At 46.1% G+C, this 23,060-nt stretch overlaps 5 protein-coding genes across 5 annotated transcripts; 1 reads left to right on the forward strand and 4 right to left on the reverse strand.

Annotated features, from left to right (window-relative positions):
* On the forward strand, nucleotides 1-2,807 carry LOC117840870 (exocyst complex component EXO70A1). The gene has a single exon (XM_034721408.2). It carries the CDS (start codon nucleotides 404-406, stop codon nucleotides 2,405-2,407), a length of 2,004 nt encoding a protein of 667 aa, XP_034577299.1. The 5' UTR covers nucleotides 1-403; the 3' UTR covers nucleotides 2,408-2,807.
* A 1,488-nt stretch (nucleotides 2,808-4,295) lies between these two features.
* LOC117846911 (eukaryotic translation initiation factor 5) lies at nucleotides 4,296-7,983 on the reverse strand. The gene is made up of 2 exons (XM_034728036.2): nucleotides 7,824-7,983; nucleotides 4,296-6,244 (listed from the first exon to the last, which is right to left on the reverse strand). The coding sequence occupies exon 2, from the start codon at nucleotides 5,941-5,943 to the stop codon at nucleotides 4,582-4,584; it is 1,362 nt and encodes a 453-aa protein (XP_034583927.1). The 5' UTR covers nucleotides 5,944-6,244; nucleotides 7,824-7,983; the 3' UTR covers nucleotides 4,296-4,581.
* A 2,406-nt stretch (nucleotides 7,984-10,389) lies between these two features.
* Nucleotides 10,390-13,012, reverse strand: LOC117866891 (serrate RNA effector molecule). Its single transcript, XM_072290851.1, has 7 exons — nucleotides 12,944-13,012; nucleotides 12,753-12,827; nucleotides 12,610-12,657; nucleotides 12,338-12,406; nucleotides 11,430-12,248; nucleotides 11,304-11,346; nucleotides 10,390-10,747 (listed from the first exon to the last, which is right to left on the reverse strand). The coding sequence occupies exons 1-7, from the start codon at nucleotides 13,006-13,008 to the stop codon at nucleotides 10,610-10,612; spliced, it is 1,257 nt and encodes a 418-aa protein (XP_072146952.1). The 5' UTR covers nucleotides 13,009-13,012; the 3' UTR covers nucleotides 10,390-10,609.
* A 2,236-nt stretch (nucleotides 13,013-15,248) lies between these two features.
* LOC117849956 (protein At-4/1) lies at nucleotides 15,249-17,966 on the reverse strand. The gene is made up of 8 exons (XM_034731710.2): nucleotides 17,781-17,966; nucleotides 17,102-17,207; nucleotides 16,875-16,930; nucleotides 16,363-16,440; nucleotides 16,223-16,296; nucleotides 15,957-16,090; nucleotides 15,741-15,836; nucleotides 15,249-15,613 (listed from the first exon to the last, which is right to left on the reverse strand). The coding sequence occupies exons 1-8, from the start codon at nucleotides 17,844-17,846 to the stop codon at nucleotides 15,471-15,473; spliced, it is 753 nt and encodes a 250-aa protein (XP_034587601.1). The 5' UTR covers nucleotides 17,847-17,966; the 3' UTR covers nucleotides 15,249-15,470.
* An 892-nt stretch (nucleotides 17,967-18,858) lies between these two features.
* On the reverse strand, nucleotides 18,859-23,034 carry LOC117849948 (uncharacterized). Its single transcript, XM_034731700.1, has 9 exons — nucleotides 22,711-23,034; nucleotides 21,885-22,085; nucleotides 21,605-21,707; nucleotides 21,439-21,518; nucleotides 21,274-21,351; nucleotides 20,657-20,748; nucleotides 19,989-20,100; nucleotides 19,717-19,842; nucleotides 18,859-19,177 (listed from the first exon to the last, which is right to left on the reverse strand). Exons 1-9 carry the CDS (start codon nucleotides 23,017-23,019, stop codon nucleotides 19,046-19,048), a joined length of 1,233 nt encoding a protein of 410 aa, XP_034587591.1. The 5' UTR covers nucleotides 23,020-23,034; the 3' UTR covers nucleotides 18,859-19,045.
* Nucleotides 23,035-23,060: the final 26 nt, after the last annotated feature.

Below are 23,060 nucleotides of genomic sequence, written 5' to 3' on the forward strand. Positions count from 1 at the left end.
AAAACTACAAGAGCTCGTTTTTTTTTTCTCACCTATCACCAAAACAGCTTCTTCTTCTTCCTCTGTCAGTGATGGGCTGACTGCTCTTGCTTGCCGTGAAGTTCCCTCGCTTTCCACTCACACGCAAGCGCGAGCTCACAGTTCCCAGGCCGCCACACGCGCGACCCAACAAAAAAGCAAACGAACACGCGAGCACAGCCAAACGTGTTCTTCCGCCCGGAAACAAAAACCCCTCCTTTTTCCCCCTTACCTCTCTTTCGATCCTTTTCCCCCACCCGCAATCCGAGAGCAAGGAGCCGTTTCCACTTTCCAGTGAGAGGGTAGCGGAGAGGGAGGCTCCAGCATCCCCCCATTGTGTAGGCTCCCGCCGGTTCTTGCGGCGGCGGCGACGGGTTCCGCCGCGATGGATCAGGACGCGGCGGCGAGCCTGGTGGCGGCGCGGCGGACGCTGCGGGCGGGGGTGGACAAGTCCCGGGCGCTGGGGCACGCGCTGGCCCGCGCGGGGCCCCGGCTCGAGGAGATCCAGGCGGCGCTGCCGGCGCTGGAGGCCGCGGTGCGCCCGATCCGCGCGCCGAGGGCCGAGCTCGCCGCCGCGGGGCCCCACATCGACCGCGCCGTGGGCCCCGCCGCCGCGGTCCTCAAGGTGTTCGACGCCGTGCACGGCCTCGAGCGCCCGCTCCTGGCGCCAGGCGGCGCGGGTGCGGGCGCGGGCGGGGACCTGCCCGGGTACCTCGCCGTCCTCGCCCAGCTCGAGGACGCGCGCCGGTTCCTCGCCGGCAACTGCGGCCTCGCCGCGCAGTGGCTCGCCGACATCGTCGAGTACCTCGGCGACCGCGACCTCGCCGACCCGCGCTTCCTCGCCGACCTCGGGGTCACGCTCGAGGGGCTCAAGGCGCCATCCGACGACCTCGACGGCGGGCTCCTGGCCGCCGCCCTCGATATTCTCGAGGCCGAGTTCCGCCGCCTGCTCGCCGACCACTCCGCGCCGCTCGCGATGCCGAAGCCCGGCGCGGCGGTGGCGGCGCCGGCCCGCGTGCCCGCCTCCGCCGTCCACAAGCTCAGCCTCAGCCTCGATCGCCTCGTGGCCAACGGCAGGCAGGAACGCTGCGTGGCCGCTTACATTGATGCGCGAGGGAGTGTGGTCACTGCCAGTCTTGATGCCCTCGGCCTCGACTACCTACGCGACCCGGCTCAGGACGCGCAGGCATTGGGACCTGCCCTTGAGATGTGGGGGCAGCATTTGGAGTTTTTGGTGCGCCGCCTCCTCGAGTCAGAGCGGCAGCTCTGTGTCAAGGTGTTTGGGCAGCACAAGGAGGTTGCATCGGCGTGCTTTGCGGAGGTGGCAGCGCAGGCCGGTGTTCTTGATTTCTTGAGGTTTGGCCGTGCGGTTGTTGATGCTAAGAAGGACCCCATCAAGCTCCAGCGGTTGCTGGAGGTATTTGATTCTTTGAATAAGCTTAGGCTGGACTTCAATAGGTTATTTGGCGGTAAGGCGTGTGCAGAGATTCAGAGCCAGACTAGGGACCTTGTGAAGTTGTTGATAGATGGTGCTGTTGAGATTTTTGAGGAGTTGATTGTGCAGGTTGAGCTCCAGCGGCACATGCCTCCCCCATCTGATGGGGGTGTGCCGCGCTTAGTTACCTTTGTTGTCGAGTACTGCAACCGGCTACTTGGTGATCAATACAGACCGGTGCTTGGTCAGGTGATCACCATCCATCGCAGCTGGCGCAAAGAGGTGTTCAATGACAGGATGCTTGTTGACGCGGTGGTTAACATTGTCAAGGCCCTCGAAGCTAACTTTGATGTTTGGTCCAAGGCGTATGACAATGCTATGCTGTCATATCTCTTCATGATGAACACACATTGGCATATCTTTAGGCATTTGAAGGCTACTAAGCTAGGGGAGATCTTGGGTGATGTGTGGCTGCGAGAGCATGAACAATACAAGGAATACTATCTGTCGATGTTTATCAGGGAGAGCTGGGGAGCACTTGCGCCGCTATTGAACCGGGAGGGATTGATATTGTTCTCCAAGGGCCGGGCCACGGCAAGGGACCTGGTGAAGCAGCGCCTGAAAACATTCAATTCAAGCTTTGATGAGATGCATTGCAGGCAATCGTCGTGGGTTATACCGGACAAGGATTTGCGGGAAAAGACATGTAATCTTGTGGTACAGACAATTGTTCCTACTTACCGGAGCTACTTGCAGAACTATGGACCACTTGTGGAGCAAGAGGGTAATACCGGCAGGTATGTAAGGTTCACTGTTGATGGTATGGAGAAGATGCTTGGTGCACTCTACATGCCCCGGCCCAGGAGGTCTGCAAGCATCCAAATCAAGCACTCGAGTGACAAGATTACCAGTGCAATGACTGGGTTGCATCGGAGCGCTTCTGCAGTGAAATAGCTTCTGTTGAGGAACTCAAAGATCGGATCCAATATTATGCAATAACTGTTTTGTGGCAAATGATTCATTTGACCCTGTCAGTAAAGAGTCCTGCGCTGTATAGGTGACCTGATAATGGACCGATGATGAGAGCAGTGGTCAGTGGTGGCACATGAACATAAGCTCCTCTTTAGTTAGCATGAGAAGAGAAGATGGCGTAATCATTCCTCAGCAACTATTTGAGATGTTACTTTCTCCTGGGCCATCTTCTCTTGTTTTTGTACTTCTACTAGGGTCCCCTACACCATATCATTCATTTGGAGGATATTCAATCATCTGTGTACTGTATGTAAAATCAGTTGTATTTTGAGCCCATTATATGTAGTGGGTTATATGGAGAAAAAAAATCAATTTCAAGGAATTGCTGGGAGCCTTGCTAGCAGTACCGGGGCTTCAAAGTGAGGCTCTGCAATTTGGTGAACCGGAGATGATATTTGCCCAATTTCAGCTGCATTTCACCCCTTTTCTTTCTTTCTTTCCCCCATTTTCTTTTTGCTACGATTCGAAATGAATTAGGCCACATCTACAGTACCCTTTTTTGTTTTTTGGTCCAAACTGACTTATGCAGCTGAAAGGATCCGTAACTGATTTGACATACAGTTCATTGATGGCTCTAGCACAGGTTGCCATTCAGTTCAGTGTGCCATGAGCTGCTGATGTTTACGGTGCGCATCGATGCAGGATGGACTTTTTCTAGGGTGATGCAGGATGAATTGAAGGAACTTGGAAGTTGGAATCATGAAGCTTGCATACTGGGAATACCCAGGAGTAAGCATCTGAAACCTGCTTAGAGATTTTTGTTATTCTCCCTTGCAGTTTGATTCGTTGCAGCATTTCAGTTCAGTTTGATTCACCACCCTCCTGACTCAAAAGGGATTAATGGGCCGCAAAAATGTTTGGGCCGAAAGCAGATGCGCGCTCATGGCACATAAGAATTACAGTACGCTACACAAGAATAATAGTACGCTACATAGCAGACGTTTAGAATCTTTAAAAAATCCCACGCTGAACATATGTTGCAATAATTAAGTATTGTTATAAGTATTGTTTCTGTACGTTCCACGATAAATGTTGCATGAAACATAGTGTTTATATTGCGGTGGGAATTTATCCCACAGTCGAACGACGTAGTCATTTTCACACATTATTTTTTTCATGTTGTAAATAGTAACTAGTAATGTTGCACTAGGTAATTTTTAATGTTTCGTCGGAGCGTCTGATACAAACTTTTCTATCAGACATCCAATCGCTAGCAAGACGTCCAAGCGCTAGCAGTGGTAAGCCCACAAACTATTATTCACATCGAATGGGCTGGCTGGGCGCAGAGTGCTCTTGATCGTACTTCGTGTCCGGTGGTAATTCATTTTCGCAATATTTTAAATTTTAATTACGTCAATGCAAGACCATTACCAAGCTAATTTCAGCTTAAAATGGGTACTTGCGGGGTTTTTATTTAAAAAAAGGTACTTTCAGATTGAAATACATACCAATGTTGTATATCAATGTTAGTTCCTTGGTGCTTCGAAAAATTCTTACACGTACCAATGTTAGTACTATACCAGTTTAGAAAGAAAAGGGCGAAGCACAAAGTTGTTAGTCCATAAAACAAGTCAAGGAGTAATGGCTTTATGGATCAGATCACCGTGTTCGGTTCATACAATCTAAAACTCATTTTAACTAACAACTAACGACTAACGAGTTGCAAGTCATCTCCGCAGCACATTAATGTCCGTACTGCCTCGGCTCGTAGTCTTTTGATACTCAAATTTCCAATCAAAAACTAAGCTATCGAGCTAAAAATGATCACAAACCCACAGATCCAAACAACCCAATGCATGCGAGACAGGTATGCAATCCACAGGACAAATAGATAAACCGTAATAACATCCAATAGACAGCACACTGAATGTAGCAGAAAAAGGAGTCACATGACACCACACGCAGCAGCTAAAAACATAATGTTCGCTGCTTAAACACTCCCATAACACAATTTAGACACCCAGCACAATTAGTTTAGACTGGACACAAAAGACTGACGCCACCACACTAATAAGACAACCACACGGGAAAAACAGAAAACAGGTAGATAAATAGCAGTATCGAAGTGCTGCGTGGGATCATAATAGCGCCACATCTCACTCATCATCCTCTTCCTCGGACTCGGCGCTCTGGAGCCACTCCACGAACGGCTTGGCATTCTTCACGACCTGGGAGTTCTTGCCGGCAGCGACAGCAGCGTTGTACCACTCCACGATGGTTTCCTCCTCCAGCACATCACCATCATACAGAGCTTTCAGGACGACTGGGACCTCCTTCAGGGCCTCAGGGCTGCACTTGCCACCGAAAGACTCGATGGCCTGGACCAGCAGGGTCTGGGCACCCTCATCAGGCACAGCAGCAGCAAGGTACTTCTTGTTCTTCACCACCTCTTTTGCAAATCCCTTGCCCACACCATCAAAGAGAGCATCAAGAAGAGCATTCATCACGTCCTGGGGCGGGAGTGTTGAGGATGCCAGCACAGCCTTGAGCTGTGTAGGTGTAGGAGCACTTCCCAAGCTAGCCTTGATGTCTCCAACCAGTTCATCATAGGGGCTGGGCTTAATGACAGCTGGCTCAGAGATCTCTTGGGCTTTCGCAGAACCATTAGCAGTGGTTTCTTTGTGGGTCACCTGTTTCTTCTTCTTCTCAGTCCCCTCAGTGGACAGCATCACCATCTCAGCAGTTGCCGCACTCAGTTGCTCCTGCATGCGTTGTTTTGCAGCCTCCAGAGAAGTGTCAGTCTGCCACTGGACATCATCATCGTCATCCTCCTCATCCGCAGCTGCATTGTCACCATCACGACTGCGAGTTGGTGATGTTGAATGATCCTCATCAGAACCACCAGCAGCAGCCTTCTTCTTTGAACTCTTGGCAGTGGATTCCTTGGAAGACGCACCTTTCTTCTTTGCATCCTTCTTCAGTTTCTTCAGCTCCTCATCAGCAGCCTCACCTTCCTTCAGACGTTCCTTCTCAGCTCTCCTCATGGCCTTCTTATCTTTTCCTCCCTTCTTCTGTTCTGGTGGGTTCTTCAGGATAAAGGTTGTGAGCTTGTCCCTCATGTCAACATCTGAGATGAAGCCACAGGCAGCACACTTCAGTGATATCATCTGGGTCTTAGAGATGAGAATCTCAGTCTCAGGGTTGCCACATCCGTAACACTGGACATACTTCTTGATGAATACCTCAAGGAGACCAGCCAGCTTTGCAGTGTCATGAGCCCCATTAACCAAGGAAATTCCTGTCTTCTCATCAAATTTAGACTGTGCACCAAGCTCACACCCAAAGTACTTGGTTGTGTAGGAAGGTGGCCTGGCAAGTGCTTTTGCAATATCAACCATGTTCACAACATTTGTCTTGATGCCATTACCACGGCCTTCTATTTTGGTAATCATCCTAGGCATCTTGTACCTGTAGAAGGCATCATCCCTGTTTGAAGCACCAATGTTTTGCAGCGCCATCTTGGATAAAGATTTCTGAAGCAGATGACTATCAGATGTGGCAAAATCCTAAATCGAGAGTTGCTGCTGATCCTTCCAGAAAACCAAGCTGACTCTGAGCACCAGCAAAAGACACCTCAGAACAAGAAAACCAGATGGGCTCTTGATGCATGCAGAGGAGCGGAAGCTTGTGCCTTTTTCTCGTTGCACGAGAATACTCTCCCAGCAATCCCAAATAAAGCAAAGATTGTTCAGACATAAAAGAAGCAGCAACACCTAAGCCCTCCACTTTGTCAGACTGCAGCAGAACAGAAGCTGCTACCTGTTATGCAGCAATAGAGAAACAAATGTCAGTGGTCAAGTAAGATTAATAAATTTGTTAAGAGACTACAGGCGGAGTTTATAGTAAAGAAATAATATGCACCAAGGAATACTTTATAAACTATCAAACTGGCGCCCATATCTAAATTAACACCAAGATCAATCATTCTACACCAACAAGGCACAGCAACATAAATTACATTGTATATCATAATGTCCTCCTTAAGTACAGACAGGAGTTCTACAACCTATACAAGAACATCCCAGACTCGCCACAAATAAGAACTGCACCCAAAATAACAAACCAAGACTAAAAATAAAAGGAGAGATAGTAAACAGCAAAACCCTTGCATGACTCGACAGCAAAACCACCAGACCCTTGCATGATTCTGCAGCTACTGGGATAACTTATGTCGTACCACACCCTTGCTAGTTTGGTAGTGCAGCATAACATTACTAGTTGCTTGTTAATTAAATCCTCGAACAAGAGTAAGTGCATCTCATGTTTTAATGAAACAATTACATAGTGAGCAAATCCTCGAACAAGAGTAAGTGCATCTCATGTTTTAATGAAACAATTACATAGTGAGCAAATCCTCAAACAAGAGTAAGTGCATCTCATGTTTTAATGAAACAATTACATAGTGAGCAAATCCTCATACAAGAGTAAGTGCATCTCATGTTTTAATGAAACAATTACATAGTGAGCACGAAATAATGCAAGTGGCAAAACACGCACAGAAAACAAAATCAGTATATGGGTAACTATAAACATGCATTTATGCCCTTCCATACTATAATGGATCTAGTGGACAACAACAAAACGGACCAAAATAAAAGAATCACAGGAGCCATGGCATCTTTGTAGACAAAAGTAAGGAGCACTAAATCACTTATGTTGCAACATCAAACAAGATATATGACTTACATAAATACAATGCACGTGCCAGCAGCCAAATACAAGCACATGCTACAGACCCCCAATCCCCCCTATCTAAAACAGTTCTTAGAAGGTTAAGCCACAGGACTCGGGCACACGATTGAAAATTTCATCGATCTGACCTGGGGAGTAGAACCATATCCCACCACATAAACCTAGTCCGGCAACTGCTACCAAACAAACCCTAATAAATCCTAATAGCGAGTTGTCATAAAAACACTCTTAACCCTAGCTTGTGCCGACATCTCAACAACCACCTACGAAATTCACTTCAGGATCTGGAACCTATGAGCCCGGCAGCATCGCACCCAGATCCACCGATCAGGACGGTCAGACGGCGAACGGAATCTACTAGTTCCTCTTCTCCCGAGAACCAACGCCGCCGCGGGTACCAGCTACCACGCGCGGCGCACCCAGCAACCAAAAGCGCCACGCGCAAAGCTACCGGCAGCCCGCGCGAGCACCCTAGCTCCGGCGCCGCCGGCTCGGCCAGCAAATCGGATCAGGGCAATACAGGATCCGAAGCCTCAAGAGACCGCTACCCACCTAACCCCAGCGAATCCAATCGAATCGAATCTGAACGAGCGGAGCGGAGCAATCGATCAACAAGCCGTGGACGGACGGGCGCACGGGTGCTCACCTCGGCGGGCGGAGATCTGGAGGGGACGACGAGCCGAGCCGGGCGGGGCGCGATTAGGGTTGCGGGGAACGGCGGCGAAGCGATGGAGTGCGGGGGGAAGAGGTGGAGGCGGGCTTTTATAGCGGGGAGAGGGGGGGAGACGCGCAGGGGTGAAGCAAAGCTAGGGCTGCCGTATCCGGCTCGACTTCTTTAAATTTTTTTTTTCTCTTCTTTTCTTTTTTTCCGGTGCGATCTGGCCTGGGTTGGCTTCTCGTCCGCTTCCGAAATTGCTTTCCGCCTCCCGAATTTTTTTTAATTTTATTTTTCGGCAGGTCTTGTGTGGTGAGTTGTGGGACCGGTAGGAGGATTTCGTGGACTGGACTCCGCCTGCAGAAAAGAAAACAATAAAGTGGAGAATAAAATATCTGATGGAACTTGAGGACTACTGAAACTACAAAGTCGGTACTAAAATTAGCATACAGTTTTGAGGAAATTATGTTACGAGTATTTCATGAGAAAATAGCTTTGGAAAAAAAATGTCGGTAAAAAATTACAGTGATACTTTTTTACATGCGCCATGCAACACAGGAACTTTGGCCCAACCTAGAACACAACAAGACCCTTGCCCAAGATCAAGATACTTTACTACGAGATAGAAGCAGAAAAGGGGGCACTTTATAGTAAGTATCATGTATTAAGCATGAGAGAGAGAATTTGTAATTTTCTGCAGTGGTTTAATAGCTTGTGGTAAAATCTAAATGACTAGCATTACCAGATGAATGAACTAATTAAACAATTTTGATGTGGCTGTTTTGACTTTTCCGAAACTTCAAAAAAAATTCGAATGCATTTTAGGATTTGATTATCAAACTTTCCAGCAAGTGCATTAAAAAAAGTAAAAGAAAGAGTATCTAAAAAAAATAAAAAGAAAGAGTACTAAAGAAGTAAAAGAAAGAGGGGGAAAAATGCCAAGCTCACCGCTATCTTTGAATCGACCTCCCAATCTCACCCTCCAGCGTAGCGTGGATCTTTCCTGCCAGCTCGGCATGCCATCTCACCAATCTCCCACCGGCCGCATCAAACTAGGATCGCTGGTTCCCGGATAGCTCGATTTGCGGATGTCTTGATCAAGCTCCTCCCACTGCTAACTCTTCAGGATTTTAACCTAGTGCCTGTGCCGACACCTCACCACCTTTTCTCACTTTGCGGGCGTGAATGGGAAGATGGGATCCTATCCACACCATCTATTTGTGAGAGAGATGGAAGGAATTTAGAAAGGGACGAGAGAAATGAGGGAAATGGGAAATTGAAAACGGACATAGACATGCATCATGAGGTCAAGCAAAGAATAGTCGTACAACAAGAATTCTCTACAATAGACATGATCATAAGCTACTCAAGGCCAAAAAGTCTAATTCTTTTAGGTAGATAAGCCCAACAGCAATCTAAAAATTCAAGCCCGTGCCTCTAGTATTTTCTGCTCCCTCCGTCATCGTTTTGATTTTTTAGTGTTCATAGATTTTGCTATGCACTTAGATATACACTATGTCTAGATGTATAGCAAAAGTTACGAATTTAAAAAAAAGCCAAAACGAGCTGTAATTTAAGACGGATGATGAAGTAGATACGATCAGCTATTTTCGAACAAGTTGGGTAGGATAGCCTACGTGTACCTAGTTTTTCCATCAATCGGTTTGTTTTAGTGAGACATTGTTTTTCCCAATAGAACAAGCTTCGTTTAAGCCACCAATTAAAAAGTGTGATCGGAGGAGTTTTTTTCCCCCGTGGGCCTGTTTGTTTCTGTGTCGGGCGGCAGCGCTTTGCTGTAACGCGTCAATTTGATCGCCGCCGAAGCGATTTTTTCAAGCACGCGACGGACGCGTGACGTACGGTTGGATTATCCCACGTTTTGTCAGACGCGAACGCAAGAAGCAGAAACAAACACGGCCTATAGATTGTTCATTGCTCAAGTGTGGAGTTTTCCCAGAATCCAGCAGCAACTATAAGCAGTTTGAAGCCTGTGTTGCTTGTGTTTCGCACAGATGAACAATCACAATAGGAAACAGATAACTGTTGCATAAGGATTCTATCTAAAATCACAATGGGCGTATGATGTGCAAGAGCCTATAGAACATGTTAACGCATCATATTTGGGACCTGGCCTCAGTAACCTTCCAACCTGCTAGAGCCTCGGTAACTGAACGTAACCTGCTTTTCACGTAAGCTATGCTAACTTGATATACTTGCCATCTGGATGAACTAGCTATAGTTATCAGCTCTATAAAGAAAAAGGGTAACAGGTCTCTACAATCTTCTCGAGTCAATAGCGGCGATTTCTTCCTTCGGAGCGTCGAGATCTTCGTAACTGCAGCCAGAGCGAGAAGCAAGTTACATGTAGTCGAAAAATGAATGTCATTGAAGTGAATGTGGATACATTGAAGCAGTCTGACTAATCCAAGAAAGAGTTGATGGGTAAAAATTGGCTGCCATTCCCACCACCAAAGCAAAACCAAGTGTCATAAGCTTGTGACACAGAGTGGATTAGAGGGTACTACTGACCTTCGATAAGTACGTCTGCCAAGTGGAAATGACGGATACATGGGTAGCGTTGGTCCCAGCACCGAAGGCTTCCCGTGTCGAGCAGCATCTGGTCCTGAATGTCCTTTCTGCATCATCTGCATGGCCATCTCTGGAGGTGCAGGAACAAATGGACCATATGGGCTAAGAAGAAAAACAACCCAAGTGCCCAACTTTAGTAGACAGCCTGGATCTCTTAACTGAATTATTAGCTGACTTGCATTCATAACCTACCCAGCACCAGGCACTGGTATTAGTACTGGTGAAAGGGCACACTTGGGGTCGGGGAGAAGTGGAGCATCTGAACCACGTCCACCAGAAGCACCAAACATCTGTTCATCAGGCCTTCGTCTCGTTCTATCCTGCAACTGAGAAAGTAAGATTATCAACAAAGATGTTCTAACTGCAAATCCAGCATGCTGAGAAACATCGCTATTAGCCATATTTAGAAGAAATTAAACTACGAAATGCAAGTGTGTCGACACAAAACCTACTTCACTTAACTAAAAAATGTAACTTTTACTGAGGTTCTAATAAAAAAGAAGGGTGTAATAAGAGCATCAAAATCTTAATCAGAATCTAAAGTTTAGTAAGTCCCCAGATTAAAATTAATTATTTTTTCTAGAAACAAATCCTCAGCATTAAACTTAAGATGACTGGAAGAGTGGAAATTGGAGCCCTTATTTTTGTTTCCTTTATCTAAAGGAAGAGTAAAAATGCAGTTCAGGTAAACAAACAAATGAAGATGGAATTGTATGACAAGAAGAGTTGTCAAAAGAATGAGTTTGCTAGAGTATATCTGTAATAAAAGAGAAAGACTCTAAATCATTTCAGTTTAAGAGTTCCTTGAACAAGCATGGCATTTTCTATGCTGAGACTAGGTTACAGGAACAAACAAAAGGGCCAAAAGTTCTTAAGAGGTACCGTTTGCTGCATGACTGGTTTTCCTCCTGGAGCATCTGGATCACTGCATCAAAAAGAGAATAGAGGAGAAGCATCACCTTTTGTCACTTATGAATATAATGATCTTTCAGTTGTGTATGGGCTTACTTCATGTAATTTTGAAAATAGATATCATTTTCGATTCTTGATGACAAAATAGAGACCAAAAGAGGATGCTTGAGCCTCAGATGCTTGTGAACATACTCAGGAGCATGGAAAAGTTTTTCACATCCCTTGGCTCCACAACCATACTTCCAGACATACTTCTCATCCCTCATTTTTCTGACATAAGGTTCTAGAACTTCAACAATTGCTGCATCAATTTTGTCCTTTGCAGTCAATACAACTAGAGGATCCTCACCATTCACCAGTCTTTGTTCCCAGAAAGAATCCAGTTTCTTCTCCCAATCAGCAGCATTGTTGTTTTCAGCCATAGTGCCACTCTTGTTTTCAGCTCTCACATGACGAAAACCTTTTGCGTATTTCATCTCAGACATGCCATAGTAATCAACACCATGGACACGCCACAGATAAGTAAGGAGAGTGTCTAGGAGCTCAACACCTTCAAGGCCCTTGACAGTATTTAAGCCCCGGACAATAACTACAGGCCCCATGGACCTGATGTGTGATTGATCAACATTTGAATTATCATGATCACCAGTTAACAGGATGTTTCCCAGAATATCCTTCTCTGAATCAAGCTTTTTCACCAAAGCAAGAGTCCGGTCTATGTCAGTGTGAATCCTTCGGTACTGTGAACTGACCGGATGAGCTTTAGGAGCAGCTGAAACTGAAAGCGGTTCAATCTCTTTCTGGGGACCTCTTCCATGTTTTCTTTTCTTTTCACCATAATCTGTATCATCCTCAGAGCTTCCACCATCACCGTCTCCTGATTTGATCACTGCATCAGCAGTCAATCCAGGACCACTACACCACCAAAAATAATGATATCAGCAAAACAAACCAAGTCTATCACAATAATTATAGTGACATAGACTGTATAGAATGTATCTCACAGGTCTAAAGTTCCATTCTGTAGGTCATGGATCAAATTCTTCGCTGCAGTCTTGCAAAAATCATTCCTCCTGAGTGAAGAAAATAGGACATTAATGGTTAGCAATCAGCAACAATAAAAGCTCCACCAAAAATAAGGAAACAATCTTTCAAAAGAAGAAGAAGGAAACAATGAACTAAGAAATGCTAGCACTATCAAAAGGAACTGTCATGGTTTCTTGTAAATGCTACACATAGACTTTCTAGGAGAACAATGGGAAAGCAAACTTTTCACCTTTCAATAACAGATAATAATTTTGTTGGGTGGTACATGTCTTTCAACCTGCAATTAAAATCAAACAAAAATCAATAAACCATCAAACCATGTAACTAATAAAGTGCAATTAACACCTAAACAAAGAAAGGTTTTAAGCATACCAATCTTCATTCTTATTGAGATCAAAATAAGCACGTTTCTGAGTAGTTATGTATTCTGTCCTGTATTCTTGGTACCTTGAAACCAGGGAAGAAACAGTATCACTAGACAAGTATGTGGTGTGAGCTATAAGTAGAACTGGTACCAACTACCATTAAAATGAATCCATATTTTATTCTCTGGTGTCAATTACCTGCCCCCAGCTTGAGATGGTGAAACATCATCCTCAAGAACTTGGGTAAACTGTTTGTATGTCATTAATCCTAACCTAAAAAACATTCAAAATAACATAAACTGATATGCAAGTAGCAATTGATAAGGGAAATAAAGAAATGGATGAACAAAACACCCATAGGCCATGGGAACTAACAGCAACCAACATGCAACCAGATCAAACCCATCAACTACTGGGCAACAATTTACATACCTTTCAGTGTTATCTTGACCATTAGTGGTATCACCATATCTTGAGTGAGGCCTATCTGAAATAAGAGCGAAAAGTCATTTTTTATGAGAAATTGTCAGGAAACACATGAAAGACCATGTGCTTTGTCTATTCATTAGTTTGTCTTCTTAGTAAATACCAATTCAATCTGATGCTTTTGCTTAAATTAAGGAATCCCACAAGTACTGATGCCAACTCGTGTTATCAAGTTAATAGGAACTCTACAAGAAGTTTACCTCCACAAGGGTGCCAACAAGCAAAGGCATGATTGGTGGAGCAGAAGTTCAATTTTGAGAACTACAATTCAAATTTTTTATTTGTATGATGGCACATTATTGTGCAACGCATAGCTATACGACGTAAACTCAATCTCCAAATAAAGACATTTGTGTTCCAAATGCTGATTAGAACAAACTGATGAACAGCATCCAAAATTTGACAGTTACAGAGTCTGTTTTTTAGAAGAATGGTGGTTGGTAAGAAGTTTTCACAACGAAATTGACGCAAATTCATCAACTTTAAGCTAATATATGGAAGAAGAGTGAGGGCTGGCAGCTTTAGAAAGCACACCACACCCATGGCCATCACACACTGTACATGCCATTAAGACTCCGTACTGACACCAATTCAATGCATGATCGTGTAAATTAATCAGTTTGCCAGAGACCAAGCCGTGATTAGCTCACCTGGAGAGCGAGAGCGACTGCACGTACGGCTGCCTCTGCCTTCACTTCGCCTGCACTTGCTCCAGGAACTGCGCAACACAATCCACAACACACACAAAAAACAAAAGCTTCACCATCGTACATGATCAGCTTCGAGCTCTACGTGAAGCGAAACGCACGGCGACGAGGCCTCACCTCCCGCGGCGCGACCGCTTGGGCGGAGCGGGCGACGGCGACGACCTCCGTGTCGGGGAGCGCTGCCACCGCCGCCGCTGGCCTCCTCCCGCTCCCGCTCCTGCTCCGGGGCTGGCGCTCCTCCCCACGCTCCCGGCAGCGGCAGGCCGCGCGCCGTCGCCCTCGAGGCGGGCCACCACGGCAAGCTCGGGTCGCGACGATCCCAGCGGTGGAGGGGGAGGGAGCGGGAGCGCCGGCGCGTCCTCGGTCTCCCGCGGCGGCGTTGGCGTTGGCGTTGCGCGGCCCCCGCCAGCTCCGGGGCTAGCGCTCCTCCTCTTCCTCCTGTAGCGCCTCCTCCCCCGCGCGAGGGCCTCGAGGCGGTCGACGAGGCGCTCCGGGCGCGACGATCCCAGCGGGGCCGGCGGAGGGAGAGGGAGAGGGAGCAGCGCTGCCAGGTCCGGAGGCGGCGCGGGGGGTAGGGACGACGACGGCGGGCCGGGCGAGCCGGCGGGGGAGCAGAGCACGTACTCCATTGCCGTACGTGGAGGCGCCGGGGCGACGGGAGGGCGCGGCGGGGTTTAGGGTTTTGGGCGGTTGAGGAGACGGGGGAGAGGAAAGGGAGGGAGGGAGGAAGCAAGACGACAAGGAGTTGAAGCGGGAGAGAAGAGAGCAGCGATCGTTCAGCAGGCAGCAGGCGAGCACGCACGCCGCGAAGGCGGTGGCAGCCAGCTGGCGAGAGAGGAGGGGTGTGTGGATTTCGTAGCTTCGTACGTGCGTACGGCGCGCGTGGTAAGGGGCTTGGGCCGGGCCGGGAAGTTATACGGTCCCAAAATAGGAACGGGCCGGGACGGCAGACGGGCCCAAATGGAACGGGCCCTAAAGCCTGGTAGAAGGTGCCAGTAGCCCAGTACACTCACTGCCTGCAGGGATTCATTCATCTCTGCTAAACACTTGCTGCACAGAAAAAGGACTTGCCGAGTGGCATGTGCATTGAGTAACAGCAGGCAAACAGTCAAGAACAAGGATTTGCGACGTCAGATGGTTGGTGTCGGCCATCAAGTGTCACGATGTGGCTGCTAGAAAAGGGGTTGCAGCCTGCAGGAGAACGGCTGCAGACCTGCAGTCAGTGAAACCATCGCATGCTAGGCACATGCATTTTTATGATCTGAAGAAAAGAACACTGCCGGTTCTGCTCTTGTAGGGCAAACACAAGCAAAAAAATTACCAGCGATTCTTTTGAGCATTGCAACATGGATTATGAACCTTCAACACAGTGCTTGGACATCCATAGAACGCGAAATGGGAAGAAAAAAGGAAACAAAGAACAGTGCATGGTGCTCGTGTTTCTGTCCTGTGCATGCGTCTTCAGAGTCTGATTTGCCTAATACTTGTAGTATGGGAATCGAGATATGTACATGGGGGGAACGGGCAGCAGTTTAGGCTTCAGAGCTCGCCAGCCTCCTCTTCAGGGACTCGTTCTCCTTCCTGAGCTTCATCACCTTCTGCTTCAGCGTCTCCACGTGCTGGACCGAGATGGAGTCCCTTTGCTGCTCGGCCTGCTTCATCCTCATCATCCTCACTGCGCCAAGAGAGAATATAAAGCCGTCAAGTGGCAGCCAATGGACTGATGGGTTCCAAATTCATGTTCCCCAGTTCAAAACTGAAACGCATATCCCCTCCTGCTGACCAGTTCAGCTTGAACTTACACTCGTTTTCCGTATTCTGAAGCTTCCTCTGCATGTCCTTCTTCTCCTCCTGTTCAACAGCAATCACATCCCTCAGATCCTGGATCTCATTTTTATCTGCATAAGGAACCACAACGAATTTCAGTAAGCTGAGGCTGAGACTGCTCCGTAAGGTGTGAGACTGTGTTCCTGAAGAAGAGCAACTCTTAAACATGTGTAGGAAGATTAGATCATTACAATGAGAATGCACATCCGCAGTAACCTGCTCCAACCTGCTACTTAACATGTCGATATGAGCTTTATGAGCACCCAGCTCCAACTTCAGTTGCTTCGTGGCAGCTTCGTCTGTTGCTTGCTGAACAAGGGCGTGGCTGATTGTAGCGACAATCAGTACTCAGTAGTTCGTTCAGTTTTCACAACACAATCAGCAGGGGAAAAAATCATCTGAATATCATGACTCCCACAGTAGTCATATGCGGCCTACCTCAAAGATAGTTTCTTACCTGAGCTCATTCCCCAGGGCATTGCTGTTCATTTCACTGTTGTGCTTAAGTTGCTCAACTTCCCTCTTATGCTCCTGCATTAAATTGACACCTGTTAGATTAATACAATGGATTACCTGCAATCTTAGGTGTTAGGTTACCTCTTCCATGGATAGCAATCTACTATTTGCCTTTTCCAGTTCTTCCTTCAGGCTTTGAGCTTCTGCATGAAATTTCACCTGAATAACAGCAAGCATATCAGAAATATTCCAAAAGTTTTATTAACAATGATAGGCTCTGCATACTGACCAAAGCAGATATCATATGATAAAACTTGATGATACAACCCCACATTATCTTCTGGCATCACAAGGTACTTGAACAGATGTTGAGGCACTTAAAGTGCTAAGATAATACACGTCCTTGAACTCATTTTGTGCAAAAGAAACAAAAAACTAAGACCAAACTACAGAAGCATTAGGCAATCAACAAGCCATAAGCATCTGCTAAAGCTGTTGTCATGGAATGAAGACCCCTATTCTCAATTTACTACAGATCATAGGTGAAAATGGCTCTAGATAGACATGAAACATGCCAATTAATTTAGTTGTGACATCCTCTGAGCACTACATTTTCACCACCGTATAATTGCACATAGTAAGTAGCAACCTACCTGGTTGGTGAACTTGAACAGAGTTTCTGTGTACAGTCTTCTTAATCGCTCATTGTCTGCATAGCATGAACAATTACTCATTTCTTTTTTTTCTTTGAAAAATAAATACTCATTACTTTCTACCCTCATGGAAGGAAAGTAAATGATTAGCTATTACATAATTTAAAGTGTTTTGAGAACAGGAAATTTAATTTGAACTTGCACAGATCACTGAAGTTTCAGTTAACCTCTCTTAAGATCTGCGATATGAGATTCAAGGGCTTCACGCTTCTTGGATTCAGTACTGAAGTTTACTCTTAAAGCCTGGACCTCCATAAGTGCATCTTTGTACCCCTGTTCAGAAAAAAAGAACCAAAGGACAGAACAAGATCAATAAGAATTAAGGACGGAAAATGCTATAGTAAAGGCCAACCTACTTAGGAAATGGAATCTCCTAAATGTAGACATTTATAAAGAAATGAACAATTCTTCTGCATATATGCCAGGCTGCCAGCCACGCAGCATTGTGCCCCAACACAAAATCCAACTAGCAGCCAGCTGCGAGCCTGCTACAGGTACTTTCTGGGCTAGAAATCCTATCAAACATGCCAATGTAACTGGAGACACCCGCTCCCCAATTGCATCCACTTGGGCATTTCATCAAACACCAGCTGTGCACGCATCAACTACCTCAGCATGCATAGGATGTAAGATTCAACGAACGATCACTACAACTCCCAATCCTCAAACTGGCCACTGGAGCAACACACGGACGAGACACTGACGATCAGAACGCAAAGCAGAACTCGTACACATTCCGAAACGGGGCGCGGGTGAAGCTCGAACACGATTCGCGGCTGGGCGACCGTAGCGCCGTAGCGGAACTGGGCAGCGTGGGGGCGCCGCGCGCGCGGCTGCTGTCCGTACCTGGGAGACGCGGTGGAAGTTCCGAAGCAGAGATTCCAGCTCCTCGTCCCCCATCGAAGCCTCCATCGGCCCGCCTCCTCGCGCTGCTCGGCAGCGCCGCTCCGGTGGACGGTGGTGTGGTGGTGCCGGAGGTGGAGCGGAGGAGGGACTGAGAGCCAAATTCGAGACGGAAACCAGGGGGCACTTTGCATATATTCGGATCGCGATTATTAAACGCGATCCAAGCCAGGGGCTATTCTGAAAATATTCGGATCGCGATTATTAACCGCGATCCAAACCGGGGGTATGATGCAAATAATCGGATCGCGATTATAATCGCGATCCCATATGTAAATATAAGGGTTGTTTCTGTAAATATTTGGATCGCGATCCAATTGAGGTGGTGCTTCGTAATATTTCGGGCCGGCGCCATGGGAGCCGGCGACCACCGCTCGCCCTTCGCGCTGCTTCCCTGCGAGCTCCCGTCAAGTTTGCGCCCCAGGCGCTGCCTGGAGAGCACGGAAGGAAGGAGTGGCCCGCGATGGCGCGGCGGAGGCGCGGGCGAGGTCTGCGGACCAGGATGCCCGCGAGGGGGTCGTCCGTGAGCTTCAGCGGCGGCGCCGGAGCTTCAACCTCCGGCGAGGCCATTGCGGATGGGCCCAGGACTCCTCGGCGCCGCCCGCGGCCGGCGGAGGTGACGACTGACGAAGAGCTTCCCGAGTTGCTGGTGATGGTGATCTGGGTGTTTAAGCATGCTGCATGCAACTGGCATCATCAGCCAAGTAAACTACTCCATTAATTAATTAGCATTCCACACATTAATTAATTAGCATTCCACACACTGTATGCAGAAAACGTTGCGGTTTCATCCGAACATCTGACATGTCATTAGCACCCACTGTGACTCCCATCAGCCGTCGTCTTGGCCGCAATTACTTCGAGAGGTGAAGAAACGTCACACCACTCATCAGAGAAGACGCGACACAAAAGGACCGAAACCTGTCAACGCAAGCCGTGTCTATTCCTGTTCCAGAACCCTTGAAAGTTACCGCGAAGTTCAACTGGTGAACATCCTGTAAGAGTGACCTCAACACAGCACTCGCAGTAACATTTTTCGAATATTACTGTCAAAAAAATACTTCCAATTTCACGTTTATTCAACACGCACCTCAAGGCAATCGAGTCTTGGCCCTAACAGATCACTGAAACGAAGTTCCTTTATTACAACTCTGGCATACAAAGGCTACTAGAACAACCGCACTGTACAAAAATTTCCTGCTTCAGCTTCAAGGGCGTCTCAAGATGGAGCTCTTTGTGTGCCACCGAGACTTGCTGATTATCCTCCTAAGCGCTTCCTTGGCTTCGTCCAGAGTTTCTACGCTGCGATCCACCTCAAATGCTATCCTCTGTATGTTGAACTGCAAAACCCGTGCAAAAAAAATGTTTCAGGGCTTGCATTGCTACCCAATAAGAAACGACAATAAATATGGCAGCATACTTATATCAGAGAAAAACGGAATGAAGTCGATTTATGAGGATCAGAAAGAACATAATAGGTGTGGAGGTAGGGCTCACGTTTCACAATTGACATGCCATGGTTCTTATTCGAATAATTGATGAGCTAATTTTGACAAGGTTTACAAAAAAAAAATCATCTCTTGTTTAATAACGAATTCTACCTCACAGTTATGTCTACTCTGGACACATAAAATGGAAAAGGAGACAAATACAAATTTTGAATTTGTCATGCAAGTACAATATTAACATAACAGTATATCTGGCTTTAACTGCAATATTCATAGCTACCCAAGGCCATGTACGGTGATACAAATTTTGATTAGTCAGAGATGCAAACCAAGTGCATCTGAATATAAGAATGGAGTTTTTTGCTCATTATTGCATATGCATAGCATGAAACTGCACCTGTAGTATAAAGATAAGCTTTAGAAGGTTGTACCTGTGCACCTTGTCGAACGCGGATATCGATACCTTTGCTATCCATTGATATAACAGCTACATCATCTACCTCTCCTTCAGTTGATAAGAGTTCTTTCAGAGGCTTTGAGAACATTGAGTTGATTTCCTATTCAAAGAGCAAAAGATGGTCAGATGGAGTGGTGAAGCCACTTTCAATTACAGTGCCTTGTGTCAACTGATGAAAACATCTTCAGGGAAAAGAATTATTAGTCCTTAAGGCTGTTCTCTGAGCAAACGTACTCATTAGCTTACCTTCAAATATTGCTCCCCTCCATCCATTGAAATCTTATCAGGTTGCAGGGACTCGTATTCCTTCACATCTATCCAAGCTACAGTACCAAAACCTCCAATGAAATATATGTCGCTGGAACAAAGTTCACATGTAATTATCAGAGTCATCAGTGAATATAAAAAAAATGGGGGCAACACAGAAATAATACATTGTGAGAGGGTGTACTGATACCACAAATAAATGTAATACCAAAACAATAAGTAAACTTGTGCAATGTCACATTTATTGCAAATCCATATTAGCAGGAAAAGTGCTAGAGAAATAGATCTGTCAGAAAGATTATCTGAACTAATAGAACCAAGGCACGATTGTAGCATTAGAAAGTACCAGTCCCCTTGATTGTTGCAAGAGTACTAAATCCAATAAGGAAAAAAAATATTATGTAATGACCATGTGAACTGATCAACTATAGCTGCTTTGCCTTGTAGTGAACACTCAAACAGTAAACTAATTCGCTGCAAACCTTTTGTATTTTGTTTTAAAGAATAATTGCATTGCTCACGACTCACGACCAGCGAGCAAGAGGAAAGTGCATCTTACATAGAAACAGAAATGCTCATAAAATCTCAAAGAACAACATACGGAATGTTGCGAAAATAGTTCTTATTAATGCAAGTTCAGGAACTACCTTATCGTCTCCATTCTGTAGTAGTAAAAGTTACCCCACTGTTGAGATGCCCACTGCTGGTGCTTTGAAACATACTGCTGATGAGCCCATTCCTGATAAGAATTTGCCAAAAAAATCAGAAGAGAAAAATATCAAAGGCAGAAGCATATTACAGTATTACATCATATAACCTACCTCATTGGAAATAAACTACAACTCCCATATGCTAAAGTCATGTTCATGAATATTTTTCCCTCATTTTATTTTGGCAGGTTTTCAGTTAGGGTGGCTGCCATTGACTGGCACTGACACTGATCAGAATTGGTGAATGGAAGTATGAAAAAAAACTGCAGCTTTAACATATATGAACCAGAAGGCAGGTTCAATAAGTGCCTTGCTTTTGAGTTCATTTTATAAATTCACATGTATAAGCATTGTCTTAATGCGCTGAAGCCAACAGGGGATACCTTTCTGTGGTTCATAGTTCACATAAAAACAAAATCATAGAAATATGGCACACATCTCCAGAAATAGCTTCATAAGTGTAAATATCAAACACAAAAATACTGAATTGGATGAATCGCAGGAGGTTGTATTAGAAAAAAATAGATAATATCAGTAGCAACTTTAGTACAAACCTGTTGTTCAGCAGGCAACGGAATGACATCACCAAAGATAGTTACTCGTGTATTTGATAATCCACTCGATCCAGTTATCTAAGGGAAGTTCAGAAGATTTTGGCACACAATCAACAAAGGCATTTCAAGAGCTGATTACATAGTATAGTCGAATGTCAAATTTACCTGTACAACAAGGCTGCATCTTGGGTCTGCCAACAAATTTCTTGTGTGGATGGCTAGTGGGGATAACGACAAGATTGGGTCTGCATGACAAAATTGCAATTTTTCTAAATAAGTAGAACAATCTAGAAGCTTGGTAGGTACAAGATGGGATATAGAAATTACTTACGGCCCAATGGGTCAGGTGCAAAATCTACTAGAGAACCAAATGGGTATCCTGCACGACGATGATGCATCCGAGACATGACAGTGCACAGCTGAGCAAACCTTGCCTGATTTTGGAAAAGAAACATGAGCATGGTCATTTAAAGTTCCTTTCCATATCCATACTTAAGTGTTTACCTCTTTCTATCTCAGAGTACAAATAAACCAAACAAATATATAGGTTTAGTGACTGCTAGCTACTCATAGATAGCTTCTTTTTGTAGAAAAAAATGGAGTAAACATACCTGTTCCATGAGATTGCGAACTGCCAAAGCTGGCGGTGGTAAATCATGAACAGCAGTTGCGCTGTGCACACCGCCTGAAATAGGTGTTCTGAATAGGCCAGTCCTTGAGCCACCAATGTTACTCCCACCATTTCCACAAATGCCAATCTCATCTTGTTTAGTGGTATCCATATGATGGCTTTCATGTAGAGTTACATTATTCTTTCCATATTACAAAGAGAAAGAGAACAATCATCAAGCTCATAAAATACAAAGCAACAATAATTAACCATATGTGTCACTGGTACCCAAAAGGGTAAGAGCCTATGAAAGAAAGCATTTTCCAAAAGAAGATTAAGCATGGTGCGTTGACATTTTACCAGTGAGCTGGTGAGTATTGCCATAGTTCATTGCCCTAATATACACTTCATTGTAGTTGCTTGTAATTACTGTGACATAGTTCATAGTCCTAATAAACGCTTCATTGCAATTGCTTGTGATTTCACTATAACAATGAAACATTTTGCCAAATTAGTCATGTATCAGCAACTGGCATTGCTTAAAGAGCAAATTCCTCCCAGATTATCAGTTGTCCAATTGGTCAAAAAATAATGTGAACTGCCGGCAAACTTGACAGATATTTTGATCCTTCAAGTGCCAATACACGGTTTGTTTTCTAAACAAAATTAGTTCCAACTGTTTCACTTAACGGAATATATCAATGAAGCAGTTAAACTGTCACATACACCAGCGAATTTAAAGCAGCGCCAAACAACTGAAGTACGATCTCTCGCGCACAAAATCGCACAGGATAGTTTCCCAGGAGCACATCAGCGAAAGCGAGTACCTCGAGTAAGGGAGATTCTTCCGCATGGCCACCCGCATCACCGGCGGGGTCCAGGGACCCGCCTTCCCCTGACCCAGCGAGCAGGCGGGCGCCGCCACGGCGGGGAGAAGCACGCGGCCAGCGCGTGGAGATGGCGAGGGTGGAAGGGCTCCTGCGGGACCTGGGAAGTGCGACGGACACCCGGATACGCGATGGGGAGGGAGACGCGTCTCCGGCGACCGCCGCCGGCGAGAGCACGGAGGAGCGCGCGACGAGCGCTTCCATAAGGCGAGTGGATCGAGAGAGCGAGAGGTGCCGGATGGTGTCCATCTAGGCCATCCTTCACCGTGCGATGCAGATCCAACGGCTCG

This window comes from Setaria viridis, chromosome 1, assembly GCF_005286985.2.
Source record: "Setaria viridis chromosome 1, Setaria_viridis_v4.0, whole genome shotgun sequence".
NCBI lineage: Eukaryota > Viridiplantae > Streptophyta > Magnoliopsida > Poales > Poaceae > Setaria > Setaria viridis.

What these genes read in the sequence shown, in the direction of transcription:
- LOC117840870 (XM_034721408.2), top strand. Translation starts at nt 404, where the DNA reads ATGGATCAGGACGCGGCGGCGAGCCTGGTGGCGGCGCGGCGGACGCTG.
- LOC117846911 (XM_034728036.2), bottom strand. Translation starts at nt 5,943, where the DNA reads ATGGCGCTGCAAAACATTGGTGCTTCAAACAGGGATGATGCCTTCTAC.
- LOC117866891 (XM_072290851.1), bottom strand. Translation starts at nt 13,008, where the DNA reads ATGACATACAAACAGTTTACCCAAGTTCTTGAGGATGATGTTTCACCA. An exon ending in CTCAATAAGAATGAAGATTG is followed by an intron (nt 12,658 to 12,752) that starts GTATGCTTAAAA and finishes TTTTAATTGCAG; the next exon opens with GTTGAAAGACATGTACCACC. An exon ending in CAGAATGGAACTTTAGACCT is followed by an intron (nt 12,249 to 12,337) that starts GTGAGATACATT and finishes TTGGTGGTGTAG; the next exon opens with TGGTCCTGGATTGACTGCTG.
- LOC117849956 (XM_034731710.2), bottom strand. Translation starts at nt 17,846, where the DNA reads ATGGAGGCTTCGATGGGGGACGAGGAGCTGGAATCTCTGCTTCGGAAC. An exon ending in ACTTCCACCGCGTCTCCCAG is followed by an intron (nt 17,208 to 17,780) that starts GTACGGACAGCA and finishes TTTTCTGAACAG; the next exon opens with GGGTACAAAGATGCACTTAT. An exon ending in TCAGAATACGGAAAACGAGT is followed by an intron (nt 15,614 to 15,740) that starts GTAAGTTCAAGC and finishes CTCTTGGCGCAG; the next exon opens with TGAGGATGATGAGGATGAAG.
- LOC117849948 (XM_034731700.1), bottom strand. Translation starts at nt 23,019, where the DNA reads ATGGACACCATCCGGCACCTCTCGCTCTCTCGATCCACTCGCCTTATG. An exon ending in TTCGCAATCTCATGGAACAG is followed by an intron (nt 21,708 to 21,884) that starts GTATGTTTACTC and finishes TTCCAAAATCAG; the next exon opens with GCAAGGTTTGCTCAGCTGTG. An exon ending in TACAGAATGGAGACGATAAG is followed by an intron (nt 20,101 to 20,656) that starts GTAGTTCCTGAA and finishes ACTTTGTTCCAG; the next exon opens with CGACATATATTTCATTGGAG.